The sequence below is a fragment of the Ochlerotatus camptorhynchus genome, unplaced genomic scaffold, assembly GCF_037179485.1.
Source record: "Ochlerotatus camptorhynchus isolate MF236.1 unplaced genomic scaffold, CSIRO-AGI_Acam_v1.1 ptg000361l, whole genome shotgun sequence".
In the NCBI taxonomy this organism is placed as follows: Eukaryota; Metazoa; Arthropoda; class Insecta; order Diptera; family Culicidae; genus Ochlerotatus; species Ochlerotatus camptorhynchus.
This window is the reverse complement of record NW_027040849.1, coordinates 10922800-10943952: the sequence shown is the minus strand read 5'-3', so window position 1 is coordinate 10943952 and position 21153 is coordinate 10922800. Positions and strand designations below refer to the sequence as shown.

Below are 21153 nucleotides of genomic sequence, written 5' to 3'. Positions count from 1 at the left end.
TCAAGTAGTGAGCCAATTAAAAATCGTTTGTTTCCACCGGTTGATGATACTGTTAAAAAGGAACTTTCTACCCGACTTGTTGAAAACAAAGGACAAAGGAATGTGAAAAGCAAAATGATCGAAAGTTTGACAGATCACTTTCTTTTTTCTTTATTCCGTGATTTTTAGCCATAGGCTAGTTCATCACGTTATTAGCATAGAGGTAACTCTAAGACCACTGGGTCCCGAAGAAAATCATTATTATTTTTGGCTCACTCAGTACCAGAACAACGGTTCCAAGCAGTCCCAAGCTATTTCACTCACCCCTGCATGTTCTGCATGAATCCACACACCCCTGATGTTATCTGTCAAACTTTCATAGCGAATCAAAACAAACATAGTGTAGTAATAGAATTTCAACTAGAATAGGGTACGTTCTCGGGTACGTTAATCGTTTGCTTGGGACCAATAGGCTACTAAAGTGGTGAGCCAATTTAAAATCGTTAGTTTCGTATTGATTGTTGTTATTAGTTTGACAGATCATACAATTAACTGATCGTTCAGCAAAACTTTCAGGATTGCTGTTTTTTCAGTAAAAACTGCTTCTGTTGGAAGCAGTTCAGCAATCCATTTTGCTGGACCTTGATTCCAATTTTTGGTGTGCATTCCATGAGCTTAATGACGTTTGAGCAGGGGATAAGTAACTTTGCCACATTGTGCTCCCTAATAAAAAATACCATAAACGAATGATAACCCAAATCATAGAACTATTCCACAAATGGTTCAGACACCCATCCCCCGCATGATAAACAAAATTTTCCATCAATTCTGGCACCACTGCTAATAATGTTACCATGCGATTGATAAAAAGCCAGAAAAAAAAAACTTGGTACCGTCCTGTAATACCCGGAAAAGGTAAACATTATGGATCTGGATTGAAAACCTTCAATCCAAAGAAAAGGAAGTGCGGAACTGGTTGAGCTCCACGAGTACAGCAGTATCACGAGGAACATATACTAAAACATAGAGGTAACTCTAAGACCAGAAGGTCCGAAAAACCGGGCTCAACATTTTGGCTCAGCTCTGGTACCAACTATCGATTTTAAACTAAACTATCGATTTTAAATTGGCTCACTACTTGACTAGCCTATTGGTCCCAAGCAAACGATTAACGTACCCCATCCTAGTCGAAATTCTAGTACTACGCAATGTTTGTTTTGATTCACTATGAAAGTTTGACAGATAAAATGAGGGGTGATTGGTTTTTCCTATGTTTCGAGGGGTGAATAGATTAGCTTGGGACCGAAGAAAGTTTTTTCTGTTATTAAAATTTTGAAAATGTACAAATGATAATTTTATCACTGTTTTCATGAAATAAGCCTTTTTCCCAAACCCAGTCATCATAAACGAATACCACTTGGTTGCTCATCATTCTGCTTGAACCTGAAAAGATATAAATCAGCGCTGCTCTCCTGCCTCTGCTCATTACCGCTTCGGACGGCGTGGCACCAACAATCAATACGAAACTAACGATTTTAAATTGGCTTACTACTTGACTAGCCTATTGGTCCCAAGCAAATCGATTAACGTATCCCATTCTAGTATAAATTCCAGTACTACACTATGTTTGGTGTGATTCGCTATGAAAGTTTGACAGACAAAATAAGGGGCTCGTGGATTTTCCTATGTTTCGAGGGGTGCATCGATTAGCTTGGGACCGAAGATAGTACCAGCATAGAGGTAACTATAAGACCACTGGGTCCCGAAGAAAATCATTATTATTTTTGGCTCACTCAGTACCAGAACAACGGTCCCAAACAGTCCCAAGCTATTTCACTCACCCCTGCATGTTCTGCATGAATCCACACACCCCTGATGTTATCTGTCAAACTTTCATAGCAAATCAAAACAAACATAGTGTAGTAATAGAATTTCAACTAGAATAGGGTACGTTCTCGGGTACGTTAATCGTTTGCTTGGGACCAATAGGCTACTAAAGTGGTGAGCCAATTTAAAATCGTTAGTTTCGTATTGATTGTTGGTACCAGAACTGAGCCAAAAAGTTGAGCTCGTTTTTTTTCGGGACCTTCTGGTCTTAGAGTTACCTCTATGGTGGCACTAGGTCCTGCATCAAGCAGGACTAGGTCAGCGGCTTAAAGTGGATCACGGCGTGTCCACCACAATGAGGAATGAGACTTGAAAAAAACGTACATGTAAAACCCCCTCCCGCTTAGAGGTAACTCTAAGACCAGAAGGTTCCGAAAAAAAGTGCTCAACTTTTTGGCTCAGCTCTGGTACTATCTTCGGTCCCAAGCTCGTCTACAACTTTGTCTCAGACGTCAGTTCGATCAGAAATACCGTTTCCATGCTACATTTTTTTTTTGAAAAATGCCAAGGACGTCATTTTGAAACTTTTACAAGATCCAAAATGGCCGAAATTTAGCCCATAGCAAACATTTATGCAAAGTTTTATACACATCGGAGAAGGTCGATTCATACAGTCAATCTTTTGTTCACTATTTTGCCTGGAATGATCCATTCCTGTCTGTCACCTTTTTGAAAATCATAATGGCTGACTCAAATACAAGATGGTGGCCTCCGGACTAAGTAGATAACTCCATAACAATTCAATGGAAATTACTCGTAAATGATTTGCATAGACTCTATGGATCTGTTTGGACATGTCTCGCCACTTCGAAATATTTACTCGTAGTGGATGATTCAGTAGATCATTTGATTTGAACTCCAGGATGATTCGGAAAATATTGAATACCTTAAAAGTAAACTATTTTATGGAAAGATCACTTGGTTAAAAACAAAAATAACATCCTTTATCACAACCTTGATTCGTTTGATTTACTGATATACCATTGGAAATTGGATTGTAAACTATCATGCACCATTCTCAGGGAGTCAACCCTTTCTTCGTTAAGGCAGTCTAAGCAGGTCATATTTATAGTATAGTGCTTGCGTTTTGTCGTACACTTGGTGGCCAGCTCTTAACATTTCCGGCAGGTGTCTGGATGCCGTACTTGCATCTTCACTAATCTTTTCCAACAGCTGATCACGATTGGGCAGCGTATACATTGCCATTAGAGCACCTTTCCGGATCAACCATGGCTGGAACTCAGCTAGTGTTTCATTATAGGATGCTTGGCAAATAGGACAAGTACTTTCGTCCGCTGTTTCCAGCTCACATAATCGTGTGAGAAATACGCGAATGAAGTCTGTAAGAAAAGTAATTAAATTTTAAAGTCATATAAAAAATATCAATTTGCTTATATGTCGTCTACTATTTAACATTAGAGTAATATCAACAATCAATTCGAAACAAATGATTTAAAATTGGCTCACTGCTTGACTAGCCTATTGGTCCCACGCAAACGATTAACGTTCCCCATTCTAGTCGAAATTCTACTACTACACAATGTTTGTTTTGATTCGCTATGAAAGTTTGACACATAAAATGAGGGGTTAATAGATTTTCCTATGTTTCGAGGGGTGATTTGATTAGCTTGGGACCGAAGAGAGTACCAGCATAGAGGTAACTCTAAGACTAGTAGGTTCCGAAGAAATGTGCTCAACTGTTTGGCTCAGCTCTGGTACTATATTCGGTCCCAAGCTAATCGATTCACCCCTCGAAACATAGGAAAATCGAATAACCCCTCATTTTATCTGTCAAACTTTCATAGTGAATCAAAACAAACATTGTGTAGTACTAGAATTTTGACTAGAATGGGGTGCGTTAATCGGTTTGCTTGGGACCAATAGGCTAGTCAAGTAGTGAGCCAATTTAAAATCGTTAGTTTCGTATTGATTGTTGGTACCAGAGCTGAGCCAAAAAGTTGATCACGTTATTTCGGGACCTTCTAGTCATAGAGTTAACTCTATGGTGGTATAGTCTGGCATCAGGTTAGGTAGCGACAGTGTTTTACAGTATAATATGTTCAATAAATTATGTCTGTTTGTCTGTGAATAGGGGCCATTCTTTAATTATGTCACGCTAAATTAAAAAAAACCCCTCCTCCCTTCATCACGCAGTTTCTATAACACATACATAGCTTGTCACAAAATCTTACACCCTCCTCTCAACCAACTCCCCCCCCCCCACGTCCCAAGACTTTGACATAATATGTGTATCCACCATTCCCAGGTAAATCCTATTTTGGGGTGGGAAATCCATTAATAGGAACACATAACTCATTGAATATTTCTCACCTCAAAACATCATCGCTAAAACATTACCGCCATCTGTTGAGTACACTGTGGTGGGTAGTACGCAGATGGTGGTAGTGTGTAAACGTCAAACGCAAGGGAATTGACTTTGCGCGCCACAGGTGGCGGTACTACCATAGGGGTAACTCTAAGACCACTGGGTCCCGAAGAAAATCATTATATTTTTGGCTCACTCAGTACCAGAACAACGGTCCCAAGCAGTCCCAAGCTATTTCACTCACCCCTGCATGTTCTGCATGAATCCACACACCCCTGATGTTATCTGTCAAACTTTCATAGCGAATCAAAACAAACATAGTGTAGTAATAGAATTTCAACTAGAATAGGGTACGTTAATCGTTTGCTTGGGACCAATAGGCTACTAAAGTGGTGAGCCAATTTAAAATCGTTAGTTTCGTATTGATTGTTGGTACTACCAACTACGATACTCTTAAATTGACCATTAAATGCCTGTTCCATGAACAACTTGCGAGAGTTATGTCCGTTTGTCTATGCATGTACCATGAATCAAAAATTCAAACGTTCTTGGCGGTCTTCTGCGTATAACTCGATATCGAATAGCAGAATATGAGGATTGGCAGATCCAAAAAAAATCCTTATCTAAAACCATTCCCGATAAGATAAACCCTTTCGTATAACAGCTGGCCAACATAACTCATGTCAAACTAGAACGATAACACACACATACACACAACAAACTCACTTAATCCCCTGTGAAGTCGTAGAAACGTTCGACAACCCGAGATGTAATCGCTCCTGTTAAGTAGACCACTATTTAGTTCGTAGTCCATCATTTTCTGCACGGTTTCAAATTGATCGCCATGGTCTTGTTGCTTACGCAATTTCTCCAAAATCTGTACTTTCACTTTTATGTCATTGACGATGAATCCAAACACGGTGCCCATCATGGATAAAAATCTTAAATGAAAACGTTGCGCTATTAATGGCAAATAACTGAAATTACCTAGAATCCACGTCAACAAAAGAAACCTACTTGTTGAGTTCTTTGAAAGCTTCCAAATAAGGATCGATGAAAACATCGTCGTTACCAGCTGAAGACAGCTCAAAGCTGCTTTGTACTCTCTGTAGATTGAACTTTTCCTGAGGCATTTTATTCGATTTTAATGGATAATTAAATATCACGCTTAACGTAGTGATGCGCACGATGTTGTTGTTAATAATTAATCGTATCGTAAAACTTCTTTCACCAGAACGTGCAAAAGACTTTTACACTGCAACGGTTAACGGCTGGCCACTTTAGCTGTATAACGTAAACTCCCGGCCAAGACGAGCAGCTAACTGATAAATATCTTACTAAGTTCACTCTGCTGATTGATTGATAAAAAAGCGTGCAAACTTAATCTACTTAAGCTGCTGTTGGGCACAGTGGCGTAGCCTAGTGAGGGTAGAAGGAGGGTGGTCCACAAGGAAGAAGTGTTAGTTTGTTTACTAAAATGAACTACGATGACTATTTTTAAAAATAACTTCTGTTCAGGTTTTGTTTACACAAATCTGGATAATTTATTCAACCTACTTGGTGTTGTATAAGATGTGTCGGGAAGCTTTAATTCGACATACTTGAGTTGTAGCAGAGCTTATTCAATCAAATTTTTGATTATTCAGCGATTATTAGACATCATTGCTTCCTTAAACAGCGATTATTCGCATGATTATGATGTGAAGTAATGTTTAATTAGACACTATTATAAATTTATCAAACGATTATTCAACTACGGGATAGTTAATTCGAAAATAAAAACGAGAGACTGTGTTGTTTCGTTAGAGATAGTTTTCATCTGAGTACTGCGGACTCACTCAAGGTGCTTGTCACTTGGGAGCCAGTGTGAACTGTCAAGCGGGAGCCAAACATTCAGAAGCAGCAAATGCAGTTACTGTTCTTATCTACAGTCAAGCATTGTAATCTCATAAAAATGATCTATACTTTTTCAAAACACATTCTTAATGTTAAGCTCAAAGATAAAAACCAACAGGCTCAGTGATGAAAGTTTAAAAACCAGCATAGTTTTTATGCGGCAGCTGAGTTTTCAATTACAGTAAAACATAATTTGGCAAAACATGTATGTAAACAACCTTTTTTAGAGTCATGGGGGCTCGAGCACTCCTGGCTCAGAGCTTTTGGCGGGAATCGACTGAGAAAGAGCAAACCAGTTTTAAACTTGAGAAAAATTTCAAGCAGTTTTCATTGGCTTGCAAAATAAAATTGGTCGACTCCTCAGTACCCAGGTTTTCATTATTTATGACGAGGCACGGCACCACACATGTCTTGTTGCATGGGATTCGAACTAGGATTCGAACCATGTACTTTCCTATCACCAGCCGCTTGCTTTTCCTTCTGGACTATCCTATAGAATGCAGCATATCGGCAGCTCAATAATCAATAAAAGTTTGCTTGAAACCGAATACCTATCAGCACTCCCGATCGCAACTCTAGCTCCTTCAAGGTCCTGTGAGAATGATTAATTCATTCAACGTAGACATGTGACTAATGTTATCTCACCTCTCTAATTTCCAAGAAAAGGATACTGGTTTTTTTTTAACTAGATAAATGAATTCGTAATCGTGAGTAATGTGATCGTTCATTACGTAGAACAAAATTAAAACAAGGTATGAGATTGGGATTGAACTCGCGACCTTCTACTTGGAAAGCGGAAACGGTAATCACTATTTTACTGATTTCGTCTTGTTGTTAGGCTGAACCAGTTTTGTGGAATAATGAATCTAATACTAGATCTAATACGTCATTTATAAAGCATTTACAAAGCATGGGTTTAAACATAAACGCATAGTGGTATAAGAGCAGATTGTATTTATCTTTATTCAGCAATATTGTAAAGCATGTTATTCAATAAATTTAAAACAGTCGAATTGAAGCTTCAATGTATGTGTAAATTACACTTATTCAGTTTGTTATTGCCAGTTCAAAGAAAAATCAGCATTTGGCGTCTGATTATCAGTTTGAATATCATGTTGTGGCTGTCAGTTGCATCGAATTATTTTCCCTGAAACGGCAATATTAGATCAAACTTCTGGTGTTGAATCGGAAAGACAGTCAACGTTTATAAAGCTTTTAATTAGTAAATTAATCAGATCGAAGCAAACAGAGATACATCTATCGATCTAAATGAGCTTTTCCCAGCACAAAATTCGACAACCCGTTTTATGCAGCATTGTACCAACCGGTGGAAACTAACGATTTAAAATTGGCTCACTACTTGACTAGCCTATTGGTCCCCAGTAAATCGATCAACGTACCCCATTCTAGTCGAAATTCTAGTACTACACTATGTTTGTTTTGTGTCACTCAAAACATAGGAAAATTCACGAACCCCTCATTTTATCTGTCAAACTTTCATAGCGAATCAAAACAAACATAGTGTAGTACTGGAATTTATACTAGAATGGGGTACGTTAATCGATTTACTGGGGACCAATAGGCTAGCATAGAGGTAACTCTAAGACCACTGGGTCCCGAAGAAAATCATTATTATTTTTGGCTCACTCAGTACCAGAACAACGGTCCCAAGCAGTCCCAAGCTATTTCACTCACCCCTGCATGTTCTGCATGAATCCACACACCCCTGATGTTATCTGTCAAACTTTCATAGCATATCAAAACAAACATAGTGTAGTAATAGAATTTCAACTAGAATAGGGTACGTTAATCGTTTGCTTGGGACCAATAGGCTACTAAAGTGGTGAGCCAATTTAAAATCGTCAGTTTCGTATTGATTGTTGAGGCTAGTCAAGTAGTGAGCCAATTTTAAATCGTTAGTTTCCACCGGTTGCTAAAACGGTCTAACAAGGTATTGTTAATTTTATTTTCAGGATGAATACGATATACAGAAACACTTGTTGTTTGTCCTGCAGTCTATGCACTAAGAAAGCGACACCCTGCTCCCATCGTTTATTTACGTGCTTGCTTTTACGCATAAGCTTATGAGTTACGTACAATGTAACTATTCGATTGCAAAAATACAACTACAGTTCTCCCCCTTGGGAACTTTAGAAAACGGTAAACAAATTTCAATTTTTTTTTGCTGGTTTGACAATTATCAACATTTTAAAACAATCTAAGCAAAAAAACATCATTTCAGAACAACAATTAATATTTGAGCTTAAGTTTAAGTTATCCTTTGGCTTAATTCGATCACTTATTTCATTATTTTTAATTGAATATCGCCTAAAAACTCAATTTAAACATTCGTGTTCTTCACAAGGGATTATTCATTTTTGTTCGCCAGTTGGCTTTTTCGAGCACACTACCCAACTAACATTTTCAGCTTTGTAAGCCAACTTTTCCAGCGTTGTGCTGTAAAGTAGCTGAAAAGAAGCTGCAGATACAGCTACAAGCAAAAGCTAGCAAAATGTGTTTCGAGAGCGTTTACTCAACTTTCTCACAACCATTATTCAATGTGTCAGTCGCACTGAATAACATCAGCCAATAAACGCTAATGTCACTTCTATACACACACTAATCAACTTTCAACTTGTAGCTGCAAAACAAAGCTAACAAAGTGAATATATTACTCATTTGATGGCTTCTACACAACCAACCACTCTTGTTGAATAACATAAACATCAAAAGTGCTTTTTCAACAACTAAACAACCTGTACTCAGCTAATAAACTGTGTAAGAGCAACTTCGGAAGCATTTTCACAGTCAACTAGGTTTATTTTTAGATGTGTGCAGTTTTACAGCTTTTACTCTGCTCTTTTATAACTAGTCGAGAAAAGTGATTCATGTGTACTATTATAAAGCCTCTACTCAGCGATTTTGTTGTAGAAGCGAATGTTGATTTATTTACATAAGTTCAAAGTGTTGGCGTTGCACAGTTGGTAGTGTCAAGGTTTGCCAATGAGGTCGTCTCGAGTTCAATTCCAGGTTCCGGTGCAGGGTAAGTAATTTGGTTATGATTTGTAACTAATTTCGATTAATTTGATTCACAGCAAAATAAACTCAATAAATTTCTTCATATAAAGAAGCGTAAACAGTATTTAACCCGGCTTCAAGAGAAAGCTGTGTAGTGATTATTGAATAACCGGAAAAAGGTTGAATATGCGCCTTTCAAGTTCACATACAACTAAACAGCAGGATAACAGCTGTATAGAAGCGTTAATGGATATGCAATAAGAGCTTCTCCCGACCGTTCCAACAGCCATAAGTAGCTGACTAAGTTCGCCAGATTTGCTTGTATAGAGGTTGAGTAAAAGTTTCCTCATATTGTTTAACATTTGAATACAGCTTGAGGCTGTATAAATGAAATGAGTAAAGCGTTTACATTGCGAAAATTGTTAGTTGGGATAACTTCAGCGATAGCTTTATCAAAATTCTGATAGTATTTACTTAATTGCAACGCTTTCTCGTATTGTAAAAATCTACGATCTTCTTTTGCCTGTTGGCTCTAACAAAAACATGTTCCACCTTGTATCGACATCCTTATCGCCCATCAATAAACTCGATCCGGGTCTCGACAATCGAATGTTTTCGTATGTGCCCCCACCTTACATCCGTTGTAAACCGCGATGACCCAAAATGCGGAAGTTTCCGGTCGTGATAAGTTCAGCACCACATCATCGACCTTCATCGTGCAGGAATCTTTTCAATTGTGAGCACAGATAGCCATTGCTTCCTTCATTGTTTAGTTATTATGACCAGCCATCAAAGTATTCATCTTTGGTTTCATCTTAGTATTCATCTTTGATCAAACTGCAGAGAAATTTCTGAAAAGTCGACCTATAGACAAAAGAGATAGGAGAAAAACAAACACTCTTATTCACGGGTTAATACGGTTAATACAATCTTCAAACCTTGTCAAATTAAAGAAAAGGGATGTCTGGAATGGATTTTTTTTTCTGAAGCCTAGGTGTTCCACCCCACTGAGTGAAAATATTCATACAATGCGTTCTTATAGACTTTGTATTTAAGCTTCTATGAACTAATCTTTTTTTTTTCTTGATTTGTTTTCCGTGCTGAGCACCAATGCTACCGACGCCAGGGGGCAGCTCCCACACCTGGACCCTACCTATCGATCCATCAACTCATGAACCGGGGACCAACGGCTTTACTTCCTTTCCGAAGGAAGGCGTGATCAAAGATGTTATGCCTCAGAACATCTCGGCGACGCCGACTGGGATTAAACCCAGGCCTGCTAGGGTGAGAGGTAATCACGCTTACCACTACACCAATGGCGCCGCTTATGAACTAATCATGAAATCATTGGTATTAATGATGTTTTTTTGCTAGAATCCCCCAAAGATCCTTCTTCTTCTTTCTCAAGCGAGCTATCTGTTTGACAGCTCTAGATTTTATTTATTTATTTATTTATTCGTCAATCAATCAAATCGTAGACTACATATTAACATTAGGACTTATGTTCTATGACATAAGTCATCATCTGATTTACCGGTCCAAATTTACCGTAATTGGTCCGATGGCGATCTACTGGGGAACAACTGTCGATTGCGTAATTGTCGGGAAGGTGCATACAAATTTAACCTTGACAATAGATCAGCTGAGTCAATGCGTTGCGAAATGATATTGTTTAATAAAGAAATCTTTGCGTAATCCCGACTTTCTTTCAATGTTTGAATGCTGATCAGCAAGCAACGTGCTTCATATGACGGGAGAGGAAAAGCCGTCCAACCTAACTTACGTAGTGCATATAATAAAAATTGCTTTTGGATTGACTCTATTCGTTCTTCATGCTTTTTCATATAGGGTGACCAAACAACGCTACAATATTCTAAAATTGACCTCACATAAGCAACGTAAAGGGATTTAATTGTATAAGGATCTTTAAAATGGAGACCGAAACGTTTTATAAAATTAAGCATATTGCCTGCTCTATGTATTATTGTGTTATAATGGTCCACAAATGTCAATTTAGAATCTAGAATAACACCTAAATCTCTTACATTTTCACATTTTTGAACATTTTCATTACCTAATGTAATACAAAGATTTTGTTTGTTTAGTTTTCTACTGTACGTTATAAGATTACATTTTTTGATATTTAGTTTCAATAAACTTTTTCTACACCATCTGTAAAAAACATGTATTTCATTCTGAAACACATTCATATCGTTATCGCTTCCTATTTCTAAAAATAGCTTCATGTCATCAGCGTATATAAGCACCCTGATATTTTTAAAATAAGAGAGACGTCATTAATGTACAAAATAGGGCCAGTGTCTAGACTATATGCCCCCCAAAGTTCCGAAATAAGTCATTTTCAAAATGTAATGCTGTCGTTGATTCGCCATATTAAATTACCATGACAGTGAGTGACTGCATGCTTTCGTGCGCCCCTTGGAATCAGCTGATGTCGTTTTTGCCAGCACGAGTTCTTCCAGAAGATGTTGTTCTTGTTCGTCATCAGTCGTTCGTCGGTTTACGCTGCGCCTAGCTGTAAAGGTTGTAAATAGTAGCGTAGATTATCCCATTCATCCGATAGCCTCGCAGTCGTGAAAGTCCTTCGCAGGTTCTATACGTGAAAATAGTTTTAAGATAACGAAGAACGGTAGAACCTAGTAGAACGAACCCAGTGGAACATAATGGCTCAGGAAAAGTTTGATCTACAAAAAGTGCACGGCAGCTTCGAACGGTGCCTAGTAGGAGAAGAGGACGTTTTCATCGATGCTTATTTGGAGGCCTTCAAGGAACTCTACAAGTAGGTGCCCTCCATTAAGGCATGTATCCGAAGGTTGATTCATGATTGCGTGTTTTTCTTTTTCTCAAGATTCTTCTCGCTGATGGGAACCGTGTTTGGTTTCGTCAGCAGTGACGTCAAGGAGAAGGTGGAGATCCTGGAGAAGCTGCGGAAGCACCAAGACCACGGCGAGCAGTTTGAGTCCATTCAGAAAATGATGGACTACGAACGAGATGGCAATTTGCTGACTAAGAAGGACTACGTCTCGGGCTGTCGGACACTGCTACGGCTTCACAGGGGTCTGGGTGAGTTGTTTGTTTTGTGCTGGTGAGCACCAAAGTTCAATTAGCCAATTTATTAGTGCTTATCTTAGTTATCTTATCGATGGCTTATAATTTTCGGTGCATTACTCTGTGAAGTGATTAATTTTCACACAATATCTCGTTGCAGATTTTATCTACCTATTTCTTAAGCGGCTAGGCGAACTAGAAACCGCAAACGCCAATACCTGTGCAGTCTGCCAATCGTCTTACAACGAAACACTGGCTCAGTTTCATCCGTGGTTGATCCGGAAGGGAGCCGTCATGGCCATGTACGCAATGCCAAACCGGGACCATCTGTTGGAGAAGGTTTGTCTGGATGCGAGCACGGCTATCAAACTACTCCCGGAGATGCTAGCCGTGGCCCGGCAAGTGTACGACCGAACGCAAGCACTGTACACCAAGTACGACCTCCATGGGCTGCCCTAGGCTGAGTACGGTGAAGCGTATGTTTGAATCTTCTACTACAGGACCATGCTAGATGAACAGTGATTTGTACCATTTTCGTTTTAAGCCTTTGTGATAGCAGGAGTATTGTTTCGTTTTAAGTTTAACCATATCTCAAATGTTGACGGCAGTTTTTGAGTTGGTTTATTATTTTTATCACAATTCATTTATGCCTCAGTTGCCAGTGGATATTTTTGTTGGTTGCGATACTGAATTAACAAATTTGCAAAAAAATATTACTAAGCAATGTTGCTCAATGTGTAATGCCGAGGCCCAATAGTTACCTACAACCACATTCCCACGTTGCACTAAGCTTATAAATGCGCTGTATTTAATCGGATCAAATTGATAGTATAAAGGTGTCCCCGCACGTTACATCCGTTAGGGGTTCATTGCAGCAAAATGGCAGCTAAATCTGTTGTCCAAATGCTAGATATTTCGAACCTGTTTACAAACGGATGCAACGTGCGTTGGACTTAAGACAAGATAATTAATGTTATACTTGTGAGGTTTTTTTTTCCCCCCTATTCTGCGAGTCACGTGACTCTCTCTCACCGGTGAGGTGACAATAGTCACCTCGTGTGAGGTGACTCTCCATTTGATTTGCATGGAGAGTCACCTCACACGAGGTGACTATTGTCACCTCACCGGTGAGAGAGAGTCACGTGACTCGCAGAATAAGGGGGTTTATGTTTTGCATGCAAAAGACAAAGGATTGATGGAATTCTTTTGCTTCACGTTTTCAGGGGTGGAAGTATTCAGTTTTCAGAAGTACAGTAGATCTAAAAATAACTCTCGACGTTTGCTTCTCTGCAGCAAACGCTTAGATCAATTTTAAATTTGATTAACCGAATTAACCACTTGTGTATGGGAAAAATATAAATTTAGATAACATTGTAATATACTGAAAAAATTCTGGTGAAAAGCGCGAAATTAGGTGCTTCACAGAGTTATTATGACACTTTGCGATATTTGGAAACAAATTCGACGAAATGGGCCTTATTACGGGTGTCACTCACGGTGAGGTGATTGTCGTGTAATTCAAATGGGAATCACTTCACCGTGTGTGATAAGTTGTTACTTCACGTGAAGTGACATCGGTAATAAGGGCCAATGTCTTCACCGCTACTTGCGGTTCTCGATTTGTTTTCCGTTGATCTTGTTTTCCGTACTGAGACGCCATAGAGGCAGCTTCCACACCTGGTTCCTACCTATCGACCCATCCGTTCATGGACCAACGGTCTTAGGGGCTGTTCATTAACTACGTAGACAGTTTTGATGTGATTAGAGATTTTATGACTCAGAAAATCCCTGCGACGCCGAATGGGATTGAACCCAGGCCCCTTGGGGTGAGAGGCAATCACGCTTACCACTACACCATCGGCGCCGCTGAGTTCAACATTTTGATTTTCAACAAATCTAAGTCGATTGCATTACAGAAGTTCTTAGTGTTATTATGGAAGAACTCTCTCTACAATGTCGCATTTATGGTCATTGTAGACAGTTTTTGTCAGAGAGTTAGGTGATAGCTCTATTGCAGATCCAGCAACCCATTTCAGAATGTCTGGAAAATGTCGCCCATTACGAGGGTACTTTTACAATGAGCCCCGCATCCGCATGTATGTATTAGTGTTACACACACACTTCCTGTTTCAAAATGTTCTTTTGAATCCTATGAACGTATTTAGTAACTAACTGACGGCTAAAGCCATTGTTTACAAAGGCAATTAGGCCCCTTTGAAATGTTGGCTCTGGGTTTTTGTTTTTTTTTTAATTGTAAAAAGTATTTGGACTGGTTGCACCATGTTAATTTGATCCTACAATTCATGGGTTCCGCAGTTTTGTTTTTCTCTACGGTTTGAATCTCATTTCGTAATGCTTCCTTCAACGAACAACGAGCGCTTTTGCATGTGAAAAACTTGCTGATTCACGGCAACGTCGGCCACCGAATCACCACCAAAACTCGCGACGGACACAGTATCAGCCGGGCTAATTCACCAACCGGACTGGGTTCAAACTCGCTCACGGTGACGAATCTCTCAATAGAACTACACGCCGAAAGTGTGGCATCCAAACTCGGAGAACCGGGGCAATGAAAACCGACACCGAACAATGGAACTGAAGCTGCGTCGTAGATTTTGGAGGTTCGATTCAAGGTCAACCGAGTCACTCAAGGCAAAACACGATATGTTATCACAAAATGATAACTTTATGAACATTTGAAACTCAATTTCAGCGCCCAAATCAGTGCTGCAAAATCTCGACAGTACACGGTGATATTGACAATTCTGCTTTGGTCACTCATTTGAGATAACAGTCATAGTCAAGGCAAACCATGTCAATTGTCAATGACAATGGTGTCAGTGACGAACATGTGCAGATTTGTTTATTAGCTAAATTTGTAACGAAATTAAATGACTTGAGCAAAACAATTACATGGATCCATTTTAGTGAACAAGTATCTACGTCCTGAGCTACTTGGATAACAATAATGTGATACAGAATGTCCTAAATTACACTTTTTGTTACCAGGTGAATCTTTGTCATTGACGAAAAATGAATGAGATTTTGACGAAGGTTTTTTTGAGGATCAAGTCTGTCAGTGACTATGTGACGAACAATTTTGTCAATATCGCGCGAAAGTCTGTCAATGACAATGACAAATCTCAGCACTGGCCCAAATTAACAAATTTAAAGCAAAAAATGTTTAATTCGCTGACGAAAAATACGTAGCAAAAGAAAAACACGTCAACTTTCAAGCGCGGCCTTCTCATTAAGTTACAGAAGTTCGTAGAAGTCATGGGAAATTTGTTAGAGTGCGGAAAACCTCGTAACAGTTCAGGGAACATTGTAGAATTTCAAGAAACTTCATACATCTTCAGGAAACTTCGCAAGAGATCAGGGAACTACGTAGATGTGCTGGAAACTTTCTAGAAGTGCAGCAGATTTTACAGGAGTTAAGCTAACTTTAGAGAAATTCAGCGAATTTTGTAGATTTTTCTTTAATTTCATTAATCTTCTTAAAACTTCAGGGACTTTGTAGATCGTCATCGACATTGTAGAAATTTAGGAGATTTAATAGAAATTCGGAAAAACTTCGTATAGCTTTGTAAAATATCGGAATAACTTCGTAGAAATGGCAACATGGTTCAAGTTTTGGAACTTCGGCGATGTTGATATCAGGAAACTTCATAAAAGTTCTGGGAACTTCTTTTAACTTCGTTAAAGCTTAAAGGACTACTAGTTCAGGTTTCGTAAAAGTTTGGGAAACTTTGTAGATCTTCGGGGAACTAGACAGAAAATCAATGAATTCAGGAAACTTCGAAGAAGTGTACTGCCCATAATCGCATATCAGTCCCATCTTTCCTTGATTTCCTATCCATATGGGACTTATATGCGATTACGGGTAGTGTAGTAAGCTTCATAGTAGTTCAGTGAACTTCGTAGAAGACCAGGAAATTTCGTTGAAGCTCGTAGAATGTATTAGAAGTTTAGCAAACCTGTTGGAACTTCTGGGTTTATTTTAGAAACCTCCAGAACTTTTTGGGAAATTCCTTTCATGCAGCTGTTCAGCAATTTTTTAATAGAGATGATTCAGGGTCTTTCCGGAAGCTTGGAGAAGTTCACGGATGTTCTGAGATCTTGGTTGAATTAAGAGAGCTTAAAAAACATAGTTTAGGAAATTTGAAGAAGTTCTGGGAATTTTGTAATGCACATTTTGCAACAGACTCCTGTGCAAAAAAGAACTGTTCAGAAATTTTTTCAGAACATTGAAAAAACTACTTGAGAGAACATGCGTTACTATACCTTAACATGAGGCTTAAGTGCGATATTTATTAGCTTGAGAAAGTTCTGAAGAGGATAGATTTGATAATTCCGTTTCTTCCAACACTGTTAATCGTCAACTACACGTATGAAGTAACATAACTCTGATAACAATGAAAACTCAACTTATTTGAAAGCAGTAGCAGTACTGGCAAGCTACACGAATACATTGGGTTGTTTAGGGGTATTAAGGTTAATACATATTCGTAATATGCATTAAAAATGAAACTTCAATCCAACATTTCAGTGCCAACATTTCAAAGGGGCGTAATTGCATTTGTAAACAATGGCTTTAGCCTTCGATTTCTCATGAATAAAAGCTCACTCATGAAAGTTAATTACACCACCAGGTAGGGGAATGTTTCCTCTACCATCTATCATTGTTATATTGGAGAGATGAGCTTTTAGTTGCGAGAAATCGACAGCTAAAGCCATTGTTTACAACTGGCACTGATTTCTCCCGTAACTTTTCAAATAGCCCAATTTACATTGATCGATCTTAATCAACTCTCTCTTTCGTCAATAACATGGCTCCAAAAACATGTTCAGTAAAGGCCCAAGCACATTAGATCCGGATCGGACGCGTTGCGGCAATGTGACAGCTAAATCTATTGTCTAACTTTCAAATTTACGTCAACGCAACGCAAACGGATCTAATGTGGGTGGCCTTTAACTGTTGTCAGACCCCCTTCACTCTTTGGATTTTTTAGAGACAGAAAACTGCGCCAAACGGTTTGTGACGAGACAACGTTGAACTGCAGCGTTGGAAGAAAACATGCACACCAACATCTATACATGTACGAACCCACACAACTGAGCGGACGGTACAGTACAAATCAAAACACGAAGCGGTGTCATCATTCATCGTCTTCATTCAGCTTCTTCTACTTCCGTTTGCGTTTGCTTTCACCGGCGTTGACAAATACTTCTTACTTCTTACGTTATAAAATAGGAAAGTAATGATTATTCCAATGTAATTTTTGAATAGAATGCGTGCTGCGTTGGCCAAAGAAGACGGCATATTTTATTACGTTTAGCAATGATTTCGATACGTTGCATTTCCAGTGACTGGGGTGTTGGAATAATTCTTTAGAGAGAGTGAATGCTTTTCCCATGTTTACTTCTATGCTTATTAAGATTCTTTTAAGCACCAGCTCCGCAAATCATCAATAACTATTAGAGATTTGCATCTTACTGATACCGCTGGTATATTGGAAACTCTTTCGCTCGAAAGCAAAACATATTACAAGCACATCATGATGCGCGCTTGGATGTGTGATTGTTTTCTCAAGTGTTTCTGTTGCATATAAAGTGGTAATGATTGAAAACCGGAACAATCACAAACAAGTAAGAATCTTGCTATCGCAATATAATGATGATGACTTCGAGGATGATATCGTCCTCTTTCCTCGGCTGATCATCAACGTCCGCATTGACATCTATCATGCTGACACCTGTCAGCTATTGAGCCCAGGTGGTGAAGTTGGCGGGGAACTCCCAACAGTTTCAATGTGCACTCAACAGATGGCACTGCGATCACATATGGGTGGTAATTATATGCCTTGTATGAGGAATTGATTAGTGGGATATCTTATTAATTGGATATCTTTGCTTGTATGAGGAATTGATTAGTGGGATATCTTATTAATTAGATATCTTTGCTGTTGTTAAGGGCTCTTTTAACAGACTATGTATGTATGTATGTAAAGGATACCACTCATTGTTGCAAGGCACAGCCATTAGACAGTGGATCATCCTCCAAGTATGACTTGATCAAGTACGATACCTGGTTGTATTCAATTTACCATTGTAAGAAGGGCCAAAAACGGAGGGGCGGACCCGTAAGCAGATACACTTACGCGCAATCCGCGGGATCAGGAGAATCGCCTTCCAATGATAAAATCCTACAACCCGATGTAGAACAAGCCATCATACGAGGGAACGTCCCAATGAGTGGGGAGAAGAGCCCGCCGTCAATTCACGAAATGTTAATGACAGGGAGTTGGCAATTCCACTCTCCCCATCCAAATCGCTTCAATCCGGTGCCCTGGTGGTCCCATCCCTCCCCTTTGCATTTAATGTGTGTATATATATATATTTTTAATATCGGCATTACCCGTTAGATTTTGTCAACACAATTTTGCCTTCTTAGCTTTTCAAAATCTTTAATAAATGCAAATCTTATCATCTGACCTATTCCGCGAGTCGTGCGAATCTCCACCACCAATGAGTCAACAAAAGTCACGCACTAGTGGGGTGACTCTCCGTGCAATCAAATGAAGAGTCACCTCACACGCGGCGACCACCGTCACCCTACTAGCGACAGAGAGCCATACTACTCGCAGAACAGGCCTGCAGGTGACGTTTAAAGCTCCACAATTTTACTGAAAATCTAAGAAAATTATTAAACAGAATTTAATAATATAACTGCAGAGCACAGTTATATGAGCAGTTTAAATATACTGAGAACGTGTTGCCAAAATCGAACGGATACTTTATATGTTTATTAATTTATCTTACCTTGATGGACCAATTACTTACCTGTCCTTAATGGCCGTAAGCTCCAATCGGTATTTCCCGGTAAATCCGATCACGATCCTTTACAAAGGGCTCTTTTAACAGACTATGCACAAAAATTAGCCCGAAATATGAATGCAGTCAAGTTATTAACGAAAAAGAAGAAAAACAAAGAGAATCGATCAGTGTAGATAGGACCTATTGAAAAGTGGCGCGAGATTTGATGAATAATATTGTACACACCATTTTTTTGAACTATTTCGCGAGATTCATCTTCTTCTTCTTCTCCATTCCTTTATTTCTAGACCAACAATTGAAATATGCGGACAACCAAACGTAAACAATGGGTTTAAACGCAAATTTCTCGAGAATCAAACCACATCCACGCAATCTAACACCAGCATCTGATAGAGCAAACTTACTTTATCGAATGGCACTGTTTGCGTGGGTGTGTTTTGATTCTCAAGAAATTTATGTTTAAAGTCATTGTTTACGTTTGGTTGTTCCGCATATTTCAATTGTTCGTCTAGATTTAACGTCGGTCTCTGTTACGCAATCTAGTGCTAATCACCGAGGGACATCGATTGTCATACATTGACGGCAATAGAATGTGCAAGGAAGGAAGCTTCGACATTATCGCACCCTTTCAAACTAAAGCCCTTTATTAAAAGTATGGAAGTCTGTCAAAAGTTGTTCCAATCGAACCGTTAAAATGCACCGTTTTGCTCGGTTGGAACAGCTTTTTTTCAGTTTTGTGGTGACAGTCGTCCAAACTTTAACACACATGGGTCGGATCCAATCTTTACTTTTATCATATTCAGGAAGTTTTTCCTGGGCAAGACAATAGCAAAAATCTTCACATGTCTGCTCTGAATCATTACCAATCTTCTTTTCAATCTTTTTATGGATGCTCTCTGAACTTATTCCCCCTTATTCTGCGACTCCGTGCAAACCAAATGGAGAGTCACCTCACACGACGTGACTTTTGTCACATAGCTAGTGTCAGAGAGTCACAGAATTCGCTAAATACGGGGTCCGGAAAGTTTTCCGGACTCAAGTCCTCGGCCCTCACCAAGAAGATTTCTGTGCTGATAGAAACCTAGAAATTCGCAGCTACCATTGCTATAACAGCATTGCAACAGTTAATTTACAAATTCAAAATCTAACCTACTTGTTTGATGTTGACAGAAGGAAATAAATGAAAAGTATTGAATTTGGAGTGAAAAGCCAATCGTTATTTTCTACAAATAAATTCAAAATAGTTCCCATGATCATGTTATGTTTTAGCAGTGCTCTTGCAGTGCGTGTGTACAATCTTCTCGTAGCTCCACATCACAATTGCTATCGAAGAACGAAAAAATCTAATAGTCCATTTTATGTGCGCGAGTATTGATGGTCCGAAAGAGAGGATAACAATAACAAACCAACATTTTTGGCTGGAACGAAAGTGAGGATAACAAGCTTCGCACTTGAAAATGGGATTATGCAAGTGTGCGTGTACGGCAGAAAGTTCAATTCAGCATCAATACCCCTACGAGTCGTGTGATTTTCTGTCATTAGTGAGGTGACAGATGTCACGTATTGTGACGTGACCCTCCATTTAATTTGCAAGGAGAGTCATGTCATATGATTTGACTTTTGTCACCTCACTCATGACAAAGAGCCAAACGACTCGAAGAATTCTTCGATGCATAGGTCAATAATACTTCCATTTTTGAAAAAAACGAGAGGGGCAACACTATTTAAGATACAGGATAAGATTTGCTTTCCTATTGTGAGATGTGCGCACGCTTAGTTGGTAGAAAGAAGCTTTATGAAGATTTTGAAGGTTTCCTGAGATGTAGGTAGATGGATTTAGATACAATAGATAAAACATATTTTCGTTACGTGAGATTTTCTAACATTGAGATATAGATGTGTAGTAATTATCGAGTGGGACATTGCACAAAAACTTTACAGGGTGCACATTTATTGGAAATCGGAAAATAGAGCTCAATAATGCTCCAATTTAGGATTGGACAAACCTGAAGACTAAAGCAAGACGCATCGTTAGGGGTTAGGGCTCGTTCAAATATTATGTAACGCATAAAAGTGGATTTTTGCATACCCCTCACCCCGTCGTCAAGCACTTTTCCTATACCTAACACATAGCTGTTAAC

General features: G+C 39.0%; 2 protein-coding genes across 2 annotated transcripts; one reads left to right on the top strand and one right to left on the bottom strand.

Moving 5' to 3' along the window:
* Positions 1-2900: 2900 nt before the first annotated feature.
* On the bottom strand, positions 2901-5325 carry LOC135709520 (ceramide-1-phosphate transfer protein-like). Its single transcript, XM_065231919.1, has 3 exons — positions 5210-5325; positions 4919-5133; positions 2901-3206 (listed from the first exon to the last, which is right to left on the bottom strand). The coding sequence occupies exons 1-3, from the start codon at positions 5323-5325 to the stop codon at positions 2908-2910; spliced, it is 630 nt and encodes a 209-aa protein (XP_065087991.1). The 3' UTR covers positions 2901-2907.
* Positions 5326-11626: 6301 nt separating this feature from the next.
* Positions 11627-12786, top strand: LOC135709691 (ceramide-1-phosphate transfer protein). The gene is made up of 3 exons (XM_065232083.1): positions 11627-11906; positions 11976-12190; positions 12336-12786. Exons 1-3 carry the CDS (start codon positions 11791-11793, stop codon positions 12632-12634), a joined length of 630 nt encoding a protein of 209 aa, XP_065088155.1. The 5' UTR covers positions 11627-11790; the 3' UTR covers positions 12635-12786.
* Positions 12787-21153: the final 8367 nt, after the last annotated feature.

What these genes read in the sequence shown, in the direction of transcription:
- LOC135709691 (XM_065232083.1), top strand. Translation starts at nt 11,791, where the DNA reads ATGGCTCAGGAAAAGTTTGATCTACAAAAAGTGCACGGCAGCTTCGAA. An exon ending in GCCTTCAAGGAACTCTACAA is followed by an intron (nt 11,907 to 11,975) that starts GTAGGTGCCCTC and finishes CTTTTTCTCAAG; the next exon opens with ATTCTTCTCGCTGATGGGAA. An exon ending in ACGGCTTCACAGGGGTCTGG is followed by an intron (nt 12,191 to 12,335) that starts GTGAGTTGTTTG and finishes ATCTCGTTGCAG; the next exon opens with ATTTTATCTACCTATTTCTT.
- LOC135709520 (XM_065231919.1), bottom strand. Translation starts at nt 5,325, where the DNA reads ATGCCTCAGGAAAAGTTCAATCTACAGAGAGTACAAAGCAGCTTTGAG. An exon ending in GCTTTCAAAGAACTCAACAA is followed by an intron (nt 5,134 to 5,209) that starts GTAGGTTTCTTT and finishes TTTTCATTTAAG; the next exon opens with ATTTTTATCCATGATGGGCA. An exon ending in ACGACTTCACAGGGGATTAA is followed by an intron (nt 3,207 to 4,918) that starts GTGAGTTTGTTG and finishes CTTTTCTTACAG; the next exon opens with ACTTCATTCGCGTATTTCTC.